The 23985-nt window shown below is 39.8% G+C and overlaps 3 protein-coding genes across 5 annotated transcripts; 2 read left to right on the top strand and 1 right to left on the bottom strand.

Annotated features, from left to right (window-relative positions):
* Positions 1 to 541: 541 nt before the first annotated feature.
* LOC115743253 (DNA repair protein RAD50) lies at positions 542 to 14733 on the top strand. Of its 2 annotated transcripts, none has more exons than XM_048274515.1 (27): positions 542 to 703; positions 803 to 889; positions 1006 to 1173; positions 1524 to 1699; positions 1882 to 1996; positions 2828 to 3056; positions 3865 to 4043; positions 4132 to 4302; positions 4558 to 4662; positions 4751 to 4858; positions 4958 to 5169; positions 5306 to 5398; positions 6446 to 6573; positions 7428 to 7542; positions 7620 to 7749; positions 7870 to 8079; positions 9449 to 9657; positions 9927 to 10128; positions 10960 to 11129; positions 11207 to 11531; positions 12097 to 12222; positions 12300 to 12352; positions 13735 to 13807; positions 13888 to 13950; positions 14035 to 14168; positions 14277 to 14405; positions 14490 to 14733. In XM_048274515.1, exons 1-27 carry the CDS (start codon positions 581 to 583, stop codon positions 14527 to 14529), a joined length of 3873 nt encoding a protein of 1290 aa, XP_048130472.1. In that variant the 5' UTR covers positions 542 to 580; the 3' UTR covers positions 14530 to 14733. The 2 variants fall into 2 exon arrangements, with proteins under 2 accessions (XP_048130472.1, XP_030533832.1); XM_030677972.2 differs by having other exon boundaries at positions 13657 to 13807.
* An 898-nt stretch (positions 14734 to 15631) lies between these two features.
* Positions 15632 to 16411, bottom strand: LOC115743367 (protein RALF-like 24). Its single transcript, XM_030678114.2, has one exon. It carries the CDS (start codon positions 16174 to 16176, stop codon positions 15769 to 15771), a length of 408 nt encoding a protein of 135 aa, XP_030533974.1. The 5' UTR covers positions 16177 to 16411; the 3' UTR covers positions 15632 to 15768.
* Positions 16412 to 17761: 1350 nt separating this feature from the next.
* Positions 17762 to 22459, top strand: LOC115743366 (queuine tRNA-ribosyltransferase accessory subunit 2-like). 2 transcript variants are annotated; one of them, XM_048271714.1, is made up of 10 exons: positions 17762 to 18038; positions 18666 to 18840; positions 18931 to 19102; positions 19554 to 19643; positions 19914 to 19984; positions 20904 to 20955; positions 21264 to 21312; positions 21400 to 21537; positions 21809 to 21928; positions 22021 to 22459. In XM_048271714.1, the coding sequence occupies exons 1-10, from the start codon at positions 17830 to 17832 to the stop codon at positions 22154 to 22156; spliced, it is 1212 nt and encodes a 403-aa protein (XP_048127671.1). In that variant the 5' UTR covers positions 17762 to 17829; the 3' UTR covers positions 22157 to 22459. The 2 variants fall into 2 exon arrangements, with proteins under 2 accessions (XP_048127671.1, XP_030533973.1); XM_030678113.2 differs by having other exon boundaries at positions 17763 to 18038; positions 18931 to 19089; positions 19550 to 19643.
* The last annotated feature ends 1526 nt before the right edge of the window (positions 22460 to 23985 follow it).

Below are 23985 nucleotides of genomic sequence, written 5' to 3'. Positions count from 1 at the left end.
TATGATCGGTCTACCGAGGACGTCCAGTGATAAGAATGTTATATGCTCAATTGTTGATCGATTAACTAAGTCTACACATTTTTTGCAATATCAATTCGCTCTTTTCATTATAAGAAGTGATATAATGGTATGTTAATCAGATAGTGAGGCTTCGCAAAGTTTCGTGGAGCATCGTTTTTTGAGGAGTTACAAGGAGCATTGGATATAAACTCGATTTCACTGCAGTTTTTCACCTTCACACATATGGACAGTCAGAAAGAACATGAGGAACGTTAAAGGACCTGAGTTGCAAGTAGAATGATTTTTGGGTGTGAGTTGATTATGTCTGAGATGGATTTGAGAGTTCAGTTAACAGTTGAAGATGTACACATAAATATTATTTGTAATGGAACATAGAAAGTTTGATCTTGTAATCAAATCACTCTTTTATTAAATGTATTCTTTTTCTGTTCCCTTTCTATCCCTCAGAGCCACAGGAAATCCCTTTTCTCTCCCTTGGTTCTTCTTCTTCTTCTTCTTCTTCCGATTCGGACTCTCCTCTCTCATGCGGTAGCGAGACTGGGTCTCCGGAGTAGCGAGGATGAGTACGGTGGACAAGATGCTGATCAAGGGCATCCGGAGCTTCGACCCGGAGAACAAGCACGTCATCACCTTCTTCAAGCCCTTGACCCTCATCGTCGGCCCTAATGGCGCCGGCAAAACCGTACCACTCCTCTCTCTCTCTCTCTCTTCTCGAGTGTTTTGCGCCTTTCTCTTTCATGGCTGGGAGAGCTTATCTGAGAAGTTTCGGCTGTTTCCGCAGACGATAATCGAGTGCTTGAAGCTGTGCTGCACTGGCGAGCTGCCCCCGAACGCGCGGTCCGGTCACAGTTTCATCCACGACCCGAAGGTGCTCGGTTTGCCATTTCGGCCTTCTGTTTTGTTTCGTTTGGCTTCGGGGGTGTTTTTTGCTGGGTTTTCTTTTTCGGGTTTTTGGGGGTGAGATAGTTTGGATTGTGGTTGAAGGTGGCGGGAGAAACGGAGACGAAGGGGCAGATTAAGTTAAGGTTCAAGACGGCGGCTGGTAAGGATGTTGTGTGCATTCGGTCGTTTCAGTTGACGCAGAAGGCCTCAAAGATGGAATTCAAGGCCATCGAGAGCGTCCTGCAAACTATTAATCCTCACACTGGAGAGGTGTGTATGTCGCCTAGCTCATTTTCGTAGTAGCTTCTTGGATTTATCATCGAGATAATGTTCTCTGTTCATGGATTTATTCTGTGGCTAGATGGTTGCTTTTGATGTCAGCCCAACATTGATTACATTGTCGCTTCATCCGTTTAGCAGACACTTCTCTCATGCGTCGTTTGAGTACACACTGTCTTTTTGGTTAGCTCAATTGGATTATGTAACTTGAGGGCAATTAAATTTGAAGTACGGTATGGAATCCCCAAAAGCCATGGATTCGCAAAACACGTTGCTTGTGCTGTCACCTTTCACATTTCTATCCTCTGCGCTTAAATTTCACATGTGCTCTTATGCTGCAGAAAGTTTGCCTTAGCTACAGATGCGCCGATATGGACCGGGAGATCCCTGCTTTGATGGGTGTATCAAAGGCTGTTCTGGAAAATGTTATATTTGTCCATCAAGACGAAGCAAATTGGCCATTGCAAGATCCTTCCACATTGAAAAAGAAGTTCGATGATATTTTCTCTGCTACTCGGTATATTCCAGACTATTCGTGCAACTTTACTGCAAGTAGAATAAGTTTTATAATCACGTGCATGCACTATGTCTACCGAATTTTCTGTAAAGTAGTTATGTTTTACCTTTATTTGTCAGAAGCCTTTCTCAATGCTATGATCATTCTTTGGAGGATGTAACTTTTGATGTACTGTGAAATAGGTACACAAAGGCCTTGGAAGCCATAAAGAAACTTCACAAAGACCAGGCACAAGAGATAAAAACTTACAAGTTGAAGTTAGAAAATCTCCAGACGTTGAAAGATGCTGCATACAAGGTTGGTTTTTGTATGCATCTATTCATCTTAGTGACATGCCTAAGCCATATTCCATAATCTGAATCTATCATTTTGATGTATCTGAGTACAGTCAGTTACTAAAAAAAAAAAATGTAGCAGTATCAGTGGTATGGAAGTTATCAATGCATTTGCCGAAGGTACTATAAGATTGAGATGTACTTTACGGTACTTTCTTTATCTTAGAAAAGGGGAGGAGGCTAGGAAGGTTACTTCTTCTGCGCTAGCTAGTTGCAATTAAACCTCTGACAATAAGTATGTGCCCGATTTTCTAATCACAGCGTAAACAATTCCCTTACAATTGTTTTAAAATCCAGAGGAATAGCTTTTCTCGATAAAGAAAAAGAAATTGGAAGATTAATTTTCACATTACTAAATATTTCATCTCTTAAGCATGATAGTGAGCAACCAGTCGCAGTCAAGGTTTGAGTTACTTTTCTCATATCACTTGCTTTACATGTGGAATCTTGGCATGGGCATATAGAATGGACTCAGACTTACTCATCATGTAACCTTGTTATGGTTTGACTATATGCTTCTATTGTATTTTGCGAATTGGAAATAAGTCTCAATATCCTACAGCTTTTGGAAATTAGTTTTCCTAAGAGGAGATTCCCTACTTTCACAGGAGAAGGAAGAGAAGGAGCTTGCACTCATTCTTTCATTCCTTCCTTTTCTTTTCTTCTGTTCTTAGAGAAATTATGACATTTAGATTTGTAGTTAAGTGAAAGCTGATAGTCTTCCTGATGTGCTTTAGTTCTTGCTTTTTTGCGGCATTAGACTTTAGTCTGATGGTACTTATGTGGTTCACAGCTACGTGAAAGCATTTCTCAAGATCAAGAAAAAACAGATTCTTTGAAAAGTCAATTGCAAGACTTGGAAGAAAGTATTCAAACGATGGATGCTAAAATTCATCATACAGAAGTAACACTGAAAGATGTGAGGAAACTACAGGAACAGATAGCAACCAAAACGGCGGAAAGAGGAACTTTGTTTAAGGAGCAGCAGAAGCAGTATGCCGCTCTTGCTGAGGAGAACGAAGGTGTTTGTATATCCGTTTAATCATATACTTTATTTGAGTTTCCCGCACCCCCTCTTATGCTGGGAATGAACTGCCTAGCTTTGCTCAGGATTGTCTGTCTTAAGAGTATATTCAGTGGGAAGTAGCACTCTTGTAGCTATTGTTGTAATGTCTATTATTCTATTGAGAATGCTCTATAAAGAGGCAATGTCTATTACTAATAGCCAGACTGGTTTTTAAATAGATACACCATGGTCATTGAAGGAGAAGAAACAGAGAGCCGACTTTAAGTACATGTGAATGATGTAACTGAGACATTTAGTTGAGGAGCTCCTCAGATAGGCAGATCCCATGCTATTTGCTTGTGATAGTCAAACTACACTGCATATAGCTTCAGTTCCAGTTCTCATGGCATAATTAAGCACATTGAGATTGACTGCCACTTATTTAGAGGAAACCTGATCTCTGGTGGAACTGCAATAGCCTTTATGAACTCAAGCGACCAAGTTACCGATTTATTTGCTAATATCCTCATAGTCATCATTTGAATTAGATTCTTCTAATATGCTCTGAATATATGACATGTATGCTCCAGCTTGAGAGGAATTGACGAGTATTTATCTAAATTTATATTGAGTGTATGGTGGCAATTGTAAAAGGTCACACCCTGTTCATTATAATGGGCTACACTGAAAAACCCAACTGTTTAGTATCAAATCTCTCGGGTCTTCTACTTTCATCATCTTCTCTTTTCAGATGTTTCTCACATTGTATGATGCTTTAATAAAGAATGCGCTTTCTTTTGTGTGTGTTTTTCTTGCAAAACTAGATTCTGATGAGGAGTTGATGGAGTGGAAAACCAAGTTTGATCAAAAAATTGCACTCTTGGAATCTAAAATCGGGAAGTTAGAGAGGGAAATGAATGACACTGAGACAAAAAGTTCTTTCCTTAAGAAGTCGATCAATGAATGCATATGGGAAATAAGCAGGCTGCAAACTGAAGCCGAGGTAAACTCAAATAAGTGACGTGGGTTGCTGATTTTTACTGTTGGGATGTTGTACTGTTCCATATTAACTCCTTTACCTTTTGTTTTAGGCTCATAATTCTTTGAAGAGTGAAAGAGATTCTACCATTCAAAAACTTTTTGCACGGCATAATTTGGGGTCTCTTCCAAATACTCCATTTGGCAATGATGTTGCCATGAACCTTACAAATCGAGTGAAATCAAGGCTATTGGATCTTGAGCAGGATTTACAAGATAAAAAGGTGGCCTTCTAATTCCATGGTCTATTGGGTCTTTCTAGCTAGAATGTATTTATGTCATCGTGCTTAATTTGTCAGTTTGAATCTATACACAATGATCTGCTAAAATGCTACTATGAACATATCTAATAGTAGCTGTACTAGTTTATCGAGAAGCAATGTCTTAAAAGAAGAAAGTCCTTATGTTATCTGAACGTAGTGTTCCATTTTCCTATTTGAAGGGGGACAAAAACTCTGATTGGGAAAATTGTCTTGCAGAAATCAAATGAGATAGAACTTAAGGCTGCGTGGGATCAGTACATGGACGCAAATGATCAGTGGAAAAATGTTGATGCTCAGAAACAGGCAAAGGCAGAGATCAAGGTTTAGAAGACATGCTTTGTCACGATTTTTCAAAATTCAGATCACTCTCTTAATTTTTTCAGGTCATTTGAACTTCTATCCTATGCAGAGTGGCCTTTTGAAGCGCATCAAAGGAAAGGAAGATGAGCGTGACTCATTTGAGCTCCAAATATCTGATGTTGATCTATCTCATATAGATGAGAGGGAGCAGAGCATGGTAACATAGCCATAATTAGCTCCTCTTGTGGGTCCATGCATGTTAGAAGCAAAATACACAGATCTAATCTCTCTCTCTCTCTCTCTCTTGTGTGTGCAGAGAATTGAGGTCGAGAGGAAGACAAACCAGCTTGCTGGAAGAGAATTTGAATCTAACATACGGCAGAAGCAGAGCGAGGTTTACAGCATTGAGCAAAAAATTAAGGCGCTTAATAGAGAGAGAGACATTATGGCGGGTGATTCAGAGGACAGAGTAAAACTTGCATTGAAGAAAGCTGAGTTAGAGAATCACAAGAAGAAACACAGAAAAACGTAAATAGGATATTCCTCCACAGTTCAACTTCTTTCTTTCTTTCTTTCTTTCTCATGATACCATTTATGTGCTCCTTGCAGTTTAGTGTGATTAGTAATGAGTGGAAGCTTTACTTTGGGCGTCCTTTTGTTTCAGAATTGATGATTGCAAGGATAAAATTAGAGGAGTCTTGAAAGGGAGGCTTCCACCTGACAAGGATTTGAAGAAGGAAATGACTCAAGCTTTGAGGTCGTTCTATGTCATGTTTATGTGTGCCAATGATGAGAATCATGAAATTGTTATCACGATTCTATCACCGCTGCACCGATAGGTTGTGATTATGAACTTTTTTGCTTTTCATTAGTTTTTCTCACAAGGGAGCAACCGTTTGGTCAAGCCACTTTTGAGAGTATGCTTAGATGTCTACTGTTTTTGAATATGATTTCCTATATGCATGATTGTGCTCAATGGTGAAATCTTGAACCTTTTCATGAAATATCTTAATTGCCTCCGAGTATACCCTGACTAACTATTAAAGGGGGTCACAGTGCACAAGGTTCCCTGCATTGTGGGGTCTGAGGAGGAGTGTATGTATGTACTGCTAAACACAAAAGCTACAGTGGAGTAACCTTTTACTGCTAAACAAAGGCTAACCTCAAGCTAACAAACAGTTATGGCTACATAACATTTCTGACTGTTTGATTTTACCATAAGTTGCAATTAATAACAATTGAGGTTATGGAATCAAGCAACAACCAACCAGGCAATTTTGCTGGAAAATTGTAAGCACCAAAACATTTTCTCTCTAAGATTGTGTGTTTCTCTTCCTCCAGATTTCCACTTCGTCAATAAGCCAACTTGCTGGTAAATCTTATACTGTCTATTGAAGGATGCAATTCCCTAAGCCTGCTAGGTGTTTACTATTTCTTCATTGCGCTTCAATGTGAAATCATTCTTCTGCCATAAACTTGTTATTTAGGGAATCAGATATTAACACCAAGATTTATTGCCACAATATGGAAGCGATTTTCAATGCAAATATTTGGCGGAAATTTCATAAAAACGGCACTTTTGTTGTTGTATTGTTTATTCCTGATGCCTTGTGTTCATGCTCTATCATCATACATTACAATATGGGGCTAGCTCATGGTTTAGAAGTGCTCCAGAAGGTGTCTAGCGTTTTTGCTATTCAGATGGCGTAAGAGGATCCATGTAGTGGAACTGGGGTATAGGGTTGATTTGTTGCTTTGGTCACTGTTGTTCTTGTCATCCTTAAGGTTGATGTTCCTACTGCAGGGCTATTAATTTGGAATTTGATGACTTGGGCTTGAAATCCCGTGAAGCTGAGAAGGAAGTGAATATGTTGCAGATGAAAATACAAGAAGCTAATGATGGCCTGTCTAAACATCACAAGGATTTGGAATGTAGGAAGTTTTTTCATCTTACATATTGTAGTTCTGGGGACTAATTTTGCTCAACTGAAGTTGACATATGCTTTGTGGCGAACATATAAACTTGACTTATGCTTGATATTGGCTTGCTGGTCTGATTTTTGGAGTGTAAGTGACAATTAGTAGAATGTGTTGCTGTTGAAAGTACCTGAAACTAGCGATAGCCCGTCTTAATCTCAAAGGATTTGGAATGTAGAAAATCTTTTCACTTTGTAATGATAGGTGGGAACTTATTGTGCTCAACTAAAGTTGACATATGCTTGAATATTGGCCACGGTGGTCTGATTTCCTGGAATGTTAGTAGCCATTAGAATATGTTGCAGATGAAAATATTAGAAACTAATGATAGTCTTCTAAATCGCAACGATTTGAAATATATAGGATGATAGTACTTGATGCTTAGGGCACCGGGACTACACAGAGAAGAATAGCTCTGTCTCTTCCAGGTTCAATGTTATTTGGTCTCCAGGCAGAAGCATAAGTTGGTCTTTCCACTGGATTGGAATATGTAAACTGCTGGAACTTCAGATAACTTTGAAATTTTAGGATGTGAGGGCAGTCATCCTGACATGGCTTTATGAGTTAATGGAACTTGCTTAAGTGATAAAAATTAGCGGAAATTTTTCCACATTGATCAATGTTATAATAGCTGTTAAGATGAAGAAAAACAAATTAGTGATTCTATCTTGAAGGATGGAGAGGAAAGAATTGAAGTTCTCTTTTTGGTGAATAGATGGTGTTTGGATGTAATTGGTGGTGATTTTCCTTTTTCTTTATTCTTGGCCAAGTTGCTTTACATGAGGATTTTCCTGTTTAATTCATTGCAGCACGGAAGAGATTTATTGAGTCCAAGCTGCTTTCGTTGGATCAGCAATCTTCTGGTATTGATGCTTATCTGAAAGTACTGGAGTCAGCGAAGGAGAAAAGAGACGTCCAGAAAAGGTTACAATTTTGGAGTCAAGATCATAAATAAGCTCGTGGTGAGGATAATGCTAACAATCATCACATGATGTCTGCAGTAAACATAATATTGCCGATGGTATGAGGCAAATGTTTGATCCTTTTGAAAGAGTTGCTCGTGCTCATCATGTTTGTCCTTGCTGCGAGCGTCCTTTCTCTGCAGAAGAAGAGGATGATTTTGTCAAGAAGGTTGGTATATCTCTTGCAGTGCTTACAAGCTGCTTATATATGAATTTGACGCTTAGACTTTTCTCTTTCCGGGTTTATTGCCTTGATACTTTTGACTCTGTTGGCAATTGAAAATTACAGCAACGAGTGAAGGCTGCTAGTTCTGCCGAGCACATGAAGGTTCTGGCTGTGGAATCCTCAAATGCTGACTCATATTTTCAGCAATTGGACAAGCTTCGTGTGGTATATGAAGAATATACCATAATTAAAAAGGAAACGATCCCTCATACAAAAAGAAGCTTGGATGAGTTTACTAAAGAGTTGGATCAAAAGTCCCAGGCCCTTGATGATGTAATAATCTCTTCTCTTACCATTTGCTCAATAATGCTTTCTGTTTAAGATGATTGGCTTCAGGATTCTTGACATCATCTTTGAAATGTTTTTTCTTTTTTTCCTGTGTGAAATTTTTGTATTCAAATTTCTCAAGTGCGTTTGCACATAAAGAATAATTTACTTATTGATTTTTTTATATGAGATACGATGATGTTTCTCAGTCCATTAGGTTTAATAAGTCACGTGTTGCTTACAAGTTGTAGATGCCTCCTGTCCTATGCATGCAGGATGAAGTCCTTAGGTATCTCCTCTTTCCTGCCTTCTGACCTCTGAGGAATACTGATTTGTACTACTATTCCAGATAATAACTGATTAATTGGTAGGAAAGGAAGTGCTTTATAGAGTTCTTATTTAGTTATTTTATTCTCATAATCATCTAGGACAACTTAAGGTAGAGCTGTATGTGTTTGGTCTGCATCTCGGATGGGTACTTATGACGTGAGAAACAGTCTTTGTGGCTCTTGTTGAATTGATACAGGATTTAAGTTCCTGGACTGGCTAGGATAGGGTGTCACTTAAGTGCTGACTGCTTGGTGCATTAGTAAAGTGAAGTTGCAGTAACTTTCTGTTCGTCTGTTTTCTTTGGTTATCTCAGCTTGTATGTACTTTGGGTACGATATTCTCGAGTGCTTTAGTTAGTCTAAAATCCTTAGGAGATTGATTCTGGGTGCCTATTTGTGGACTTCTTGTCCTATGCTTACTGCTACGTGTTATCTGCATAGCCCCTATTAGTATAAGTCGTTAATACTAAATATTTAACTTTACATGAATACATAAGTGGGTGTCATTCCTCATAACAAAGGGGTTGTGTTATTACACAGCTAGGCATGTTAGAGGCTAGTGAATCGATAATGGTGTTGCCTCTGCCCTGGGCATGGAAATGGAGATATTTAGAAATTATACAGACATGACAGGATGCTTCCATCACTGACTGCCAAGGAAAAAAGCATCCTTACACAGGTCTTAATCATGTTCGCAGGGAAAATCATCTATTCTCTTCTTGAGATCTAGCTTTTAATCCTCTTTTGCTATTAGAAATCAATAGTGTAAAATTTGAAAATTATGGAATCATCCCATTTTTAAGTCAAGCAGCATGCTCATAATGAAATTCTCCTGGTAACGCCTCTCTTATGGGCCACAGAATGGCTTATTTTAGAAGAATATCTGCACACATAATTTTTGCAAAAGGAAACAGAAATCTACTTCTCACTTTGATTCTTGATTTACACAAAAAGTTACCACTATTCATATCCAATTTCCAATCTTTATTGTTAACTCTGCATGAATATTGTTTTATTGATGATTTAAAGTTACTTCGCAAGCACAGGTGCTAGGGGTTTTGGCTCAAATAAAATCTGAGAAAGAGTCAGTTGAGGCCTTGCTGCAACCCGTTGATACGGCCGACAGGCTTTTCCAAGAGATCCAGACTTTCCAGAAGCAAGTTGATGATTTGGAATATAAGCTTGATTTCCGGGGACAAGGTGTGAGAACTATGGAAGAGATCCAACTGGAGCTGAATGCTTTGCAGAGCACTAAGTACATGACGTCCCACTATTTATTTAATTTAAATTCTCTTTCTGCTTCTTTTCCTTTCTTCTCATGACATGTGCATGAGATACCCCAAACTTTATGTATCAGTTGTCTGGCGAAATTGGGCTATGGAAGTCTGATTATTCAGTCTCTCTTCGCCAACTTGACTTGATGTTGTTTGGTTGTAGCGGCTTGTGCTTATTGATACTAATAGCTGCGTGCAAATTTGATTCGAGCTCATGGTTCTAACATTAAAGCTCAACCTCCCTGTCTAGGGATAATCTGCAGAATGAATTAGAGAAGCTCAGGGATGAGCAAAGGTTTATGGAGAATGATTTATCCAACATTCAAATTCGCTGGCACACTTTGAGGGAGGAGAAAGTGAAAGCAGCCAATACGCTCCGTGATGTCAAAAAGGCGGAAGAGGAGCTAGAGCGATTGTGGGAGGAGAAAAATCAACTTGACTTCGATGAGAAGGTAGTCTACTTATAGAGATTTCCTTTCCCCAGGATAGAGTAAAATGATTTGACCGTGAAGTAGACTTATGGAGTGAATCTACAATTACAGTTGATTCTTTCTTGTAATCGAGCTCCTTTTTGCTTCAAGGTCTTTTGTACATAAATTGGCATCCCTTTTGTGCCCTGTTGATTTCAAAGAAGAAAAGTAGTTTCTTCTATTTCTTAATTTCACAATGTTACAGAGAACATTATACATAAATAGAGTTTAGGACAACTATGCTAAAGAAAGGGAATAAAGGCAGAAAAGGAAAAGATTTCCTACTTCCTAATCTTGAGAATTCAGAAATAAAGAAAATAAAATAAAGGGAAACAAAAGAAATCATATCCCAAGATTTTCTCCTGATGTTCCGAGATCTTCTCCTGATTCTTCGACATGCCCAATAAGGAAATCTCTCCACTTCAACTTTTCTTGTGGATATACGGAAATTCTATATTGGAATCCTTTTCTTTGTGTCTCTGCTCAGGAGAATTTTGTTGACTGCACGGGAAACATGTCCTACCAAAACTCTATCAGTGTGAAAGCACCATGGAGAGGCGTGAAAGTCCACACACCGCCTAATTGACTCCAATGAGTAAAATCTCCTTGTGCCCCAGGACCCCATAGTAACAGAAAGAATGTGCTCATCCTTTATGTACATTCTCTTTTCAATGTTATAGGTCTTTATAACTTGAGCTTGCTGCTTAAGCATACTTTAATGTATGAAGTTTATCTGCTACTTGCTGCTTTCTTACAAATGATTTGCAATCTCTATGCTGTTGTCGATTTTCATTCTCTTTCTGCTGCTTTCAGCATTTGATGGAGTCTCTTGGTCATATATCCAAAGAGAGAGAGAGGCTTCTGAACGAGTACAATGATTTGAAGGTTAAACTTAATCAGGAGTACGACGAACAGGCTGAACAGAAAAGAAGCTATCATCAAGAAGTGGATTCACTACTCAAATTATCTTCCAAAATCAAGGAGTATGTTCTTCTGAATTTTGTGATAGTTGTGTGAAATCCCAGGACCTGTAAATTAATCAGCAGACTGGCTATACTAGGTACCATGATCTCAAGAAAGGAGAAAGATTGAAAGAGCTGCAAGAAAAGCAAGCTGTATCAGAATCTCAGCTCCAAGGTTGTGATCAGAGGAAGCAAGAAATTTCAGAAGAACTTACCAAAAGTAAGGACTTAATGAGGAATCAGGATCAACTAAGAAGAAACATTGAGGATAACCTAAATTACCGAAAGACAAAATCTGAAGTAGATGACCTCACCCGTGAAATCGAATCACTAGAAGACAGAATACTCAAAATCGGTGGCATTTCTACCATTGAAGCTGAACTTGGAAAACTTTCACAAGAAAGAGAGAGGCTACTTTCTGAGGTATTCATACTTGTGATGAAATTCTTCTATCTTGGGCCACCCACCTGGGTTTTGATTCGTGTTTCATCTAATGTACTAGGTTAGAGATATTTATAAGGCCTGGGGTTGCATGCTGTGGTGGGCTTCGTCATCATCAAAGATGTTGAAACCAATACTGATGAATATATGCTTGCTTCCCCTGTACTGATGCTAGAGGCATTGATGAGATAGAGTATTGAAGGGGAATACTTCAGCTTGTGGTTCTATGTGGGTGTTTTGGTCTGTTCAATCCATCATACAATGTGCTTCTTTGTCAGAGACGTGCAGTTCTGTTCCTATATTGCATTAGCTGGGTGTTGAAGATGTTTTCGGTCAAGGGGATTATTATTCTTTTCCTTTGTTTGATAAGCAGTAGTCCTTCTTTATGGAGACGAGAGGGCTCTTAAGCCTCTCGTTTCCCTTGTCTGTCTTTCCTTGAATTAGTCTCATGCTTAACTTACGCTTGTATTTGCTATAATGGATATATATTTCTGATTGAAATGTTACAGTAATACTACTTAGTTCCTCATTTTTCTTCTTGCCTCAGTTAAACAGGTGTCAAGGAACCATGTCCGTCTATCAGAGCAACATTTCTAAGAATAAATTAGACCTTAAGCAAGCCCAATACAAAGACATCGACAAGCGATATTTTGACCAGTTAATACAGCTCAAGGTAAGTTTTTTATGAATAGTAGTTGGTATCCTCTTTTATATTCTTAACTGGATTACAAATGAACCAAATTCTGTCAGACCACAGAGATGGCAAACAAGGATCTGGACAGATACTACAATGCCCTTGACAAGTGAGCCCTCTATATATGTACTTCGTTTCTCTTTAAACTTTAATGTTTCAGCTGTTGACTTTTCTCCTTCTGTTTGAGCCATATGCTCAGCAACTATGAAACCAATATCTCATGTACAGTTTGGTATAGCTTAGTATATTGCTGTAAAGGTTAGTTTGGGCTGTGAGCTCATTCTTTTTTTCAACATGGGTCTGCGCCCCCTGGGTGCTGTAAGGAATTATTAGGGATTTTAACTGGCAAAAAAATCTTGAATGTGGGAAGAAAGGCACTCTGCTGAGCTTATGCAGCCATAAGTTTTTTTTTCTTTAGCAAAGTTTTTAGCAAAGAAGACGGAAAAGCCCTGAGATGAGTAAATATTTGATTCTGTCCTCAAAGAACAGCAGATTAAGTGGTTGGTGAGGGTGTAGCTCCTTGACGATGGTATAATGTTTGTAGACTATTTTCTTGTGTTTTCTATTGATAACATTCCCTACCCCGAAGACGCTGGCCACAATTTTTCGTTTTGAAAGCCAAAATGTTCATAAAAGAGATATCAAGGGGGTGCATACCCTAATGCACAAAGAGCTCATTTGCAAAAGAGAGGTCTCTCAAATTTACGAGCACCTCTTTCAACTCCTTTGTCTCTTTTTGGGTCTCTTCCCAACATATTGCTGGGCAACCTTCCAAATGTGCTTAAATTGTCCATACCTAGTTTCTCCCTGCTGCATGTGTGCCCATTTTTCTCAATCCTCACTTTTCCATATCATGTGCATTAACTCAAATTAATTAACTCTTGTTGTTAGAGCGCTGCCTTCCCGTGGCTTCAAGTGCGTGGAAATGACCACTTCTCATGAACTTCTTACTCCAACATACTAGTCAACTAAGGTTTAATATTTTGCGACATGACCTTATTCCCACCTTTGCTGGAGAAAACATGCTTGGTAGCAATAGAAGCTTCCCTGGATTATATATTCAGTTGTAGCTACAACTGGGATCTTGTTTGTTCTCTTCTTGACATTCTTGAGAAAGAGGGCACCCTTTCAGTGCTTTGTTCCTTTGGAATCTATGTGGCATTATCTTAAATGCGCAAAAGGAGAAATAAAATGTTCTATTAGCCATTTTTAACTTTTTCCTTGTTGATCCTGTCTTCCCTTTAACATTAGTTTTGTGAATGGTGCTTAACTCTATCGTCCTTTCCCTAGCCAAGGAATCTTTCTCCTGGGACATGTTCTTATGCCATTTGACAATGGTTGCGAAGGCTCTTGTTTGTCTTTACAAGTGGTTTATTTACTGATGACCATGACCATGATACTTTTCTTTGACAGAGCTCTTATGCGATTCCACACTATGAAAATGGAAGAAATTAATAAAATTATAAGGGAATTGTGGCAACAAACTTATAGGGGACAAGATATCGACTACATCAGAATACACTCGGACTCTGAAGGTGCTGGGACTCGATCATACAGCTACAAGGCATGCAAACTTTTTGTTATTTATATTTATTTAATCTGTTCCGTCAGACTTCTCACCCATAAATTTTGACAATTATGCAGGTTCTCATGCAAACTGGTGATGCTGAGTTGGAAATGAGAGGGCGGTGTAGTGCTGGTCAGAAGGTGCACAACTAAGAAGAGATCACATTGTCTACTTTTATTATGCTGTTTGTGTGGGAGATAATCTACAGCTATAATTGGTTTCAGGTTCTTGCTTCGCTAATCATTCGCTTGGCTTTAGCTGAGACCTTTTGCCTCAACTGTGGAATTCTAGCACTTGATGAACCAACTACCAATTTGGATGGTCCTAATGCTGAAAGTCTTGCAGCAGCACTTGTGAGGTATCATCATTGTTCTATTTTGGTGAAAATGGGTTAGCATTAAAGGTATCATGTTGGGGTTATTGTACCACAGCTTGCAATCTCTCATTTTATTTTGTTTTTCTCCAGAATTATGGAGGACAGGAAGGGACAGGAGAATTTTCAGCTGATTGTCATCACACATGATGAACGGTTTGCGCAACTTATTGGTCAGCGACAGCATGCAGAGAAATATTATCGTGTCTCAAAGGATGATCAGTAAGTTTTTGAATTTGTTGACTCCCATTGCTTCAATTTGTCATATTGCTGCTATTGTTTTAACTTCTTATATCACACTATCAGTCAGCACAGTATAATTGAAGCCCAGGAGATATTTGATTGAAGATGAAGATTCTGTCCTCATATGGTAGATGTCTTCTCAGAATTCATGTGAAGTATATGTTGCGACTCGTTTCCTTGGATGGACATGAGCTTTCTAGTAGCTTATGTATGTTCACTTTTCTACTTTCGCCTTTTCTCATTGCTTGGATTTGTGGAGCTACTCATGCTCATACTTCAGTAAAGATGGCATGTCAAAAAGTGCAATGATGACACTTGGAGTAATTTTTTGTGTGAGAATTTGAGGTGTGTGCTCGACAAGGGTTATACTGGGTTAAATGTTGATCTGAAATGCATTTTCCGTGTAATGTTCTTTAGTTAGGAGACCACATGAGGGTTTTCTGTAAATGACTATGCATTGAACTTAAGTGTACTCTGGACTATGCAAATGTAAGTAAAATTATGAAATCCTGTCATTTTCTGTTGCAAAATCCATGTTGTTCCTTGAGAATGTGTCGTGTCCATCCGAAGCCGGGGCTTCCTGCCTTCTCATTTGAAATTGCAAAAGCTCAAAATCTGTTCGTGCAGATGTTATCAGAAGACTAACAGTCTGGCTCTGTTGCTTTGTCATATACATATGCAGAAAGCTGGAGGGGACATAGGAGCGGTGAAACAAACTTCTCATGTGATTTTTCGGCACACTCCAATTGGCCCTGGACAATCAAGTGAGTAGTCGTAATGAGAAAAGACGCATGCTCCGGTCCCAGTCCTTGGCTGCCTGGAATCTCCTTGAGTACTTGTTACATTGTGGATCAACGGTGCTCCAATGTTTGATGTCGCTCTCATCGGCCTAAGTAGATCTGTGATATATGCTTATACAGAATGAAAATACACAAACCAATGACATTGTCCTTAGACAAACTGATTTGAAGAAATGAATCAGCAAAAAAATTCTATTCTTCAAGCACAAATTCTCTCCGGAGGCTGGAAACAGACAAAAAATTGAAGTCCTTAATGCCCACACCCTTGGAAATGTAACGGTAGTACGTAACTCTAGGCAAGAGAAACATGTAATTAGATTACTGATGATGGCACATTGTCCTGTTTTATAGCATACAAAAAAAAAAAAAAATGCTGAAAACACCAAGCCGAGAAAGACCAAACACCAAATTCTCTTTATTTTCATAGAGCGAAATCAAAACGATAACGTTGTGTCACCACTTCAAATAGATCACAGAGCAATGATCACATCACCATCTCTCTCTCTCTCTCTCTCTCTCTCTCTCTCACAGATGAAACTCTTTCAAGTCTTGATGTCTCTGACGTTTCGTGCACACCCAGTGATGATCGCACACCCTCTGTTGTACTGATTGGCCTGCCCACCTGGGCAATTGTAGTAGGATGCCCCCGACCTCTGGCACGGCACCGCGTCCCTCCTTAGCGTCTCGTAGCTGATGTACCTCTTGTTGCTCTGCTGCGCCGCCAGCACTCTCCGGCTGATCTCCCACTCCATCTCTGGCTCTGTCACACACTCACCAATGGCGGCCTCCAAGCATGATGGCCTCTCCAGAAGAAGATCAAGACTGCTGCTTCTCAGTGAACTGAGGCCTAGCATGGATACCCCATTGCAGTTTGTGAGTTGTATGAGGATGAAGAGGAGGGATAGGTGGAAGAAAGTGATGGAGCTGAGCTTAGGGTTGAGCTTGGGCATGCCTCTCTTTCTCTCTCTCTCTCTCTGGTTTCTTTGAGTGGGGATCTTGTTGGGGACAGCGAGGAAGTGGGATTTTGCCGTTTGGGTAGTTGGGGTTGGCGGGGATCATAAGTGAAGACGAGACAGTCCCTAGGAGTCACTTACAAACTTGCAAGTGTAGGGACATTGAGATGAACCGATTGTCAGGGAGGCTGGTATATTTGGAAACTTATGTATAACTACAGGGGAACATTCCCTACCCGTGAGTTCCTAACCTTGGTGCATGAATCGTCAAGGAATCCTCTCATCGTATGTTGTTTTATGAAAGTAAAGTACTTTGAGAATTAGAAGGTTGCAACCGAGGAAATGTATAGTCCGAGCTGAACCGAGTCGAATCAAACCAATAAATTCAATAATGATGCATTTTTTAGCTGTTTTTTTTTTATTGGGTTATTGATTGATTTCATGTTACGGTCTGAACAAAAAAAACCCGTCAATATAGGGGATTGAATTAAAAGCTTGATGTTCACCGAGCAATTAGCTAGCACATAATGAGATCAACTCTCCCCGCGACTATTTAGGAAAACACCATATCTGATTTATAAGCACATCTCTTTACTTTAATTCCCTTGGATTCACATTATGGCATACTTATTTCATCACCCGACAGTAAGGTAACAGCTTATGTCACTATGAAAGCCAGGCAGATTGCTTAGGGCCACGGTTTCCAAGTTCGAGATCATCCGACCGTTTTCCTAATTGGTGGTTTACAACACACGATATTTTTTACATTAACATGTAATTAATTTTGTTTATTTGATGATGTCTACGGCTCCTCGTGACCTGCCAATTAGAAGTATGATTAGAGGAAAATATAGACTAATCTACTCCAAGACAGAAGACCGTATTGATCATAAGAGATAAATTTGTTTCGATCAAATTGCGTGGCACAATGAGGAAAGACGGTCGAGTTCGAGTAATGGGGCTCCTCGTAACGATGTGATTGTGTTCCATGTCACAGCGGCAACCATTGTGGCTCCCTTAACCTGGGATGGCAATTACTCGTCCACGTCCATTGGTAAAGTTTGAATTGTGGGTCAAGGACCGAAACCAACGACGACATGCCTCCGGTCGCCGATCTGATGATCGACGTTAGTCCTGCCTCAACAATTTCTTTTGCTACCATTGTGGCTCCCATGACCTTGGATGGCAATTACTCGTCCACATCGATTGGTAAAGTTTGAATTGTGGGTCAATGACCGAAACCGACGACAACATGCCTCCGGCCGCCGATCTGATGATTGATGTTAGTCCCGCCTCAACAATTTCTTTTGCTTCCATTTATCTCCCTCCGTACTCAGAATGTGGAATTTTTTTTTTTTGGGGTCAGACTCAGTATGTGGATTGGATTGAACTAAAACTGGAAAAATTGGTGCCAAATCAAGTACAAACCTTTTTTGCCCCAAAAAAAAAAAAAAGTACAAACCTTCGATTAAAAAAACAAAATACAAACCAAAATTACACGATTGAATTAAAAAAGAAGAGTAATTTTCCTAAAAGAGTCGTAAAACGAAGAAGACGGGCACACACAGAGGAAGGAAACGCCCAAAACCCAAAACCCTGTCTTCCTCCCGGCGTTAACAGAAGGCGGAGAGAGAGAGAGAGAGAGAGACGATGCAGTACGCAGTGAAGGCATGGAGCAACGGGACGGCGCGGGCGGGAGTGCTCCAGCTGGGCAGCAGCTGCCCGTGCCCGTTGGAGATAGAGACGCCGTCTCTGCTTCTGCCCACCCGCAAATGCCTGCCTCGCTTCATCTCTCCTGACCTCCTCCCTTCTCTCCCTTCCCCTGACTCTCGCCTCCTTCAGTTCAGCCCTCTTCACTTGTACGTGCTTCTCTCTCTCTCTCTCTCTCTCTCTCCTAGTCTTTTTGGCTCCTTTATCTTCCACTGTAAAATGCCATGATGTTGTTGAACTGTTTGAGTGTGGGTGTGTGGTCTTTCTCGTTTCTGTTGGTGATGGTACTGCGGCTGGGAAAGAACAAGAAAGCGAAACTTGTGGGGCGCTCGTCAATTCTCATTGAATTTGTCGTGGGCGCGTAAAATTGTATGTTCAAAGCAGGTGGTTTGCTTAAATTTTGTGCCTTTTGTCGGTTTTTAAAGTGTCTCAGATAGTTTTGTTACAGCTTCTCATTAAGTTGCCTAAAGGTGGTTGTTAGCAAAAACCAGTTTTGATGCTTCCTGTGGGAAGTTTCAGTCTTGATGAGCGTGAATACAGTCGCCCATGTAGTTACTTATGCCTGTGAATGAACGCCAACGTTGCTTGTGGAAAAAAGTCTGTGTTAGTAATGTTCATCATTTTCAGTTTGTTTTATCTTTTCAGGTGCTGTCTCTGATTCTTGAGTAGTTTAAAGTAGTGGTTTTGGAAGTGTAAACCTTAGCACGCGTGACTCATGCGAATATTCTTCATTGGGGATCAAGTTTATTGAAACCTGTGATCTTTTGTTACCGTAGCTTAGAGGGACTTTCGACGCAGACAATATCAAATCTTGGAGGTCTCCACCAGATGCTTTGTTTGCATGAGTATGGGTTGGTAGCTGTTCCGAGGGATTCCATTCAATGCCTTCCTGCATCTGAAGGAACTAATAAAGTCGGAGCATCGTTCGAGACTCCATGTGGCCGTTGTTTGGTAAACTAATGGTTTCCCCTTGTATTCAATTGATTTGGACCATTCACCAAAGGAACTGCTTGGAATTGTTGCATGATTTTGCTATTGCAGATTAAACCTAAAGAATACATGGAAATGATTTCTTCGATGAGGCCCGACATCTGGGTCACATTGGCTGATGAGGTGCCAACTTGGGTATCTGCAAAGCGAAACAGTTCCTCTGTGGATCGAACTATCAGGTGGCTTGATGAATGCATCGCATTGAGGCCGGTACAAAACCAATGTTCATTTTTCATTTTAGTGCCTTGAACTACTGTGAATCAGAAATTTTTTGATTGGAATCAATCAGCATGAAAAGGATTGCGCCACTCTAAAATGAAAACATGAAATGCAAAATGATTTTGTTCCTTACCAGGGTGCAGCTTTTTCCATACTAAAATAGGCAGTTGAAGGAACAAGAGCTGCTTTAGGTAAATAGCTTTTTGTGCTGGGCAATTTAGTAGCAATTTGTGTATGCTACGCTTTCTGCCATAAGTTTCATGGCCTAATCAATCTAGCTTATTTGTTTGAACTTTCAACTTACTAAGTTGCCAGCCATCTCATCTGATGGTCATTTATGCACTTTCAAGGATGGTAGATTGTTAAATTGGGGACTTTTATTTTGCTTCTAGAAGATTGTAAGATTATTTCAGAATGATACGAATGCAAATGCTCTAAAATTCATCTCTAGTTAGGTGGAGACATCTTTGGTTCCATTGTTGGTGGAGCTAATGTGCAGCAGCGGCAACTATGTGCTGAAGAAGTTGCTAAACGAAACGTATCAGGTACTTCCCACTTGTTTCGCTATAGCTTCTACCAGTGGGATGTCAGTGACCTGTTAAAGTAACCATCTTTAGAAAATCACATGGCCTATTGCTATACATTTTTAATAACGCTGGTTATGTCATATTTGTTTAAGTCAATTTGCAAGGTGGCTCTGTTTTTTGCTCATACTTACACTTGTTCCTGACTTTTATTTTTTTAGGTAAATTCATTGTGATTAACGTTTCTTCTTGATTTCCTATTTGAATAGTTAGAAATTGTGCTCTCCACAGGTTATTGGATAGGGGGGTTTGGGCTCGGCGAGAGCATGGATGAACGTCCTGCTCTACTTAAAGCTGTTTGTGTAAGAGCTTGTTTTCTCTAGTTTCCCAACTTTCTACATGCATTAACTTGGAAGAATTTGTGGATGATTGCCTTTTGACTCTATCGAGTCTAGAGTACAACCTGGTCTACTTTTATACTCGATCTGCTTTTACAGCTGGGTTCACCTCATAAACTATCACGACTGAACTCAACAGACTAAGCAGAGGAAATTTGCTTTTAAATTTGGGCAGTCTGTATGCTCAATTGGTAGGCATGTATATTGTATGAGTTTGTTGAGTGGCAGTTTCTGTTTCCTGTATTTCCTTCTCTTCCAACTCTTTTCTGGCTCACAATCATGTAGAAGATGTAAGTAAAAGACTAGATTATATTGGATAAATGAAGTCATGAAGTTTGCACGAACTCTGTTATAATTATGTGGAGCTACAACTATGTTTATCTCCCGTACATCTTACATATATGTTTGTCGTGGTAACTTCCAACTCACCTTATAGCTGATTAATTCATCACGCTGTGTTTGATGCCCATGACTTGAGATCAGAAGAGCTTGGTGCGACATGCAAGGCATTTTGTTGTTAACTACAGCTGTTAGGAATAAATATGTCAGAGTCAATGTGTGGTATTCAATGTTGGTTTGTTTATTTTACCTGCAAGCTGCCATTTTCCACGACTGGCTGCTTGTTCCAATGGCTAAGTATGCATAGTATGGTTCTTTGAGGAGTCGGAGTTTCTAAACAGTGCTTAATTCCTGCAGAGTGATTATCTTTTGCAATTTAATTTCTTCAAGTGGATGTGTGTTATCATCCTGGTCCTTAAATGGAGCAATTATTCTATGGCTTTTGGCAAACGCTTCAAGCAGAGCTTCCAAAATCATTTGGTTCCAATGCTGGATGATTCATTTTTCGATTTCTTAGTAAATTTGATGCTGCTACTGTCGTCAGGATAACTTGCCTGAAGAGAAGCCTCGCCTAGTCTGCGGTCTCGGGCTACCTGGTATGAGGTTCATTCCCTCCAGTTTTTCTTGCTTGTCTCCTGTACTTTTATTGTTCTGGGAAGCATTCAAGTGTCAGCTGTTTGTAAAGAAGTTATCCTTGTAATTGGACAAGGATGCTAGGTGCTCTTTGGCAATCCTGGATTATATTCAGAGTATGTTAAACCATCAGCTGTTCTATGATCATTTCAGTTCAGAATTTGAAATCTTAATGTGATTAATTATCCTTTTTTGATATGTTTCTTTAAAAAAGTTAATTGTCACCAATAAATCCTTGCAAATTGAAAGTTTATGGTTATTCATTGTGCAGAGGAGGTTCTACAAGGTGTTGCTGCTGGAATTGATCTATTTGATACTACGTATGCAACTTAGCCGTCTACTCTGGAACTTCTTCATTTGCTGTCATGATTTGGCTCAGAACTGATTGATCAAATGAATGTTGGCAGGTATATTTACCACATTACTATTGGAGGTTTCGCACTTACCTTTCCACTTGACAAAATTGGAGTTAGTGAATTAATTCCTTATTCGAGTGACATAGGAAGTGACCAGACAAAGATCAATCTGAGGGCAACTGTTTACCGGTAACTGATCAGATCTTTGCTTGCTTCATTTTGATTCATAGACATGACAACGTGATCTATCGGAAGAGTTCACTTGGTAGTCCATGTTTCTCATGAAATGGACTAATCCCATTTAGTAGTCCTTGTGGCATGATCTGACTAATTTCAGCATTCTTGTCTGAACATGTGTATTAGTGCCTTAGCTTTGTTTGTTCTCCTTGCACTTTTTTGTCATAATGGAGGCACATCCGCATTGCATAATATCTGAATCGATTACCTTCATATGCTCCAGGAAAGACACTACACCTGTAGTCCAAAACTGCAGCTGCTATACATGCAAGAATCATACGAAAGCGTATATAAATCACCTTCTCAACGTTCACGAGATGCTTGCTCAGATTCTGCTGGAAATGTACTCCTCTTCCCCTTGACTTTGTCATGAAAGGTTACCACTTCTTTTCAAGAGTCATTTTTTATTTACCCTCTCTTTCATCTCTGTTGCAGTCATAATACCCACCATTTTCTTGGTTTCTTCCATTTGATACGAGAAGCAATTAAGGAAGGCAAGTTTGAACAATTTCGAGAGAAATTCATCCACGATAGGCGGGAGCACTTGGCTGCTTCTGCTGTTCATGTGTGAATTGTTTGGCTCTGCTTTGGTTTCTGTTGGCGGCGGTTCGGTTAAATTCGGGCCATCAGTGGCACTGCCAGATTGATTAACTTTCACGAGAACCAGCGATAGGCGATGGTACAGTTGGAACTTGGAATCAATTCTTTTCTTTTATCAATGACGAGGGATGGCACCAGAAGTAAACCAAGGACCATGAACACGCTCCTAACTTCATGGACTGGGCAAGATGAGAGCCGAAGTTACGGTGAGTGGCAGAACCATGTCAGCCCTCATTCGCACTTGCGGTTTCGCAGAATTGTAATATCCATCTCATGATTTGCCTCATGCAGTCATGAAACACCGGAGGCAAGAAGAGTTTTTTGAGGTGATTTGTTTGACGCTTCTCTCCCTTTTCTCTCTTTTTTGGGCTCCCTAAATAGAATTTGAAAGAGATTGGGAACTGGAACTACCCTGCCTGCTGCCGGAATGATCGGTTTAAGGGGCCAACGAAACGCCAACGACCTACTGGGCAAATCACTACAGCTCTACGAAGTGTGAGCAAGGAAGCTCAAGACTGATGATAATAAATCTATTAATTATAATTAGGCTATATATAAGTCAACTTCATGAATATTTACAGGTCCAATAAAGTGTGGCTTATGAGCAATGTCACTCAATTAATGCTATAGTGAGAGGCAATGATTTGTGGTCACATGACCATAAATTCTGGCTTGAACTTCCTTTTTTTGTCTTGTGAACAATATTAACTTTGGGTCGGATATGAATTCTAGCCAACTGTTTTGTCGTCTTATAAAAAAGCACCAACTTTCGATTGATCGATATTGAAATTTGGCTCCTATCAAGTTTTCGCTTAATGATTCTATTAACGATTAAATGTATCATTCCTTGGATTCTCGACTTAACCTTGAGTTTCTTAGATCGACATGCTTGTTCTCTTTAATATGTAACTTTTAATGTGCATAAGAGTGCTGTTGCTCGATGGAGTTGCTTACAGAAGATATGTTCTCTCTGTTTTTTTTTCCCTTTCAAGAAAAAGGCATCTCAGTTACCGAATTTTTGTAAATAGTTCCTTCAGGCTTTTGAACTTTTTTTTTTTTACAATTGTGCCCTTAAAGTACATCTTTTTTTTTGTGGTTTGAGTTTGTCACTCTGTTGGAAAAAAGAAAAGAAAAGAAAAAGAAATACTAACCGAGACTGATACATAACTGATACATAAGCGTTATGTCAATGCTGGTTGGATAAATCGGTGCTTAGGTGTAATTTTCAGGTGTTGACTAGATCAACTTTAATATACTGAAAAATAAAATAAAAATCAAACCCATAGAGAGAGAGAGAGAGGAGAGACATGGGAGGCGGCATCGGCATTGCTCACGCACATGCTTGGGCCACCGAGCCTTTGTCAGTCATCGCCGGCGTCGGCGTCGGCGTCGAGATACCCTTAGGAACTCATCACTGGGGAAGAGAGACCTCAACGAAGGCCAAATTTGGCCCAAGCTACCTCGATTGTTGATCACTAAGGTTGTGCAACACCTGACATCGCCGGACAATGCTTGCGCCAACTCTCATGGCTTGGTGTTGTGCAACCCTCCGGGCATCGCTCCGGCCGCAGGACCTCTAACGTGGCCTCGCCTAGCTAGGCGTCACCGACCTAGGCTTGATATATTTCCTTTTCAGTATTTCCTTTCTTTATTATTCCTTAATTCCAAATCATTTCTATTTTTGAAATGTCACGAATGGTGCCAAGTCAGTATTTAAGTCCCTGATTTTGACGGTTAAGAGCAACTGGAGCAAAACATAATATTAGGACCCAATTGCATAAAAAAAAATTATTCAAAGAC

This window comes from Rhodamnia argentea, chromosome 1 (genome assembly GCF_020921035.1).
Source record: "Rhodamnia argentea isolate NSW1041297 chromosome 1, ASM2092103v1, whole genome shotgun sequence".
Classification (NCBI taxonomy): domain Eukaryota; kingdom Viridiplantae; phylum Streptophyta; class Magnoliopsida; order Myrtales; family Myrtaceae; genus Rhodamnia; species Rhodamnia argentea.
This window is presented reverse-complemented; position numbering and strand designations above follow the sequence as displayed.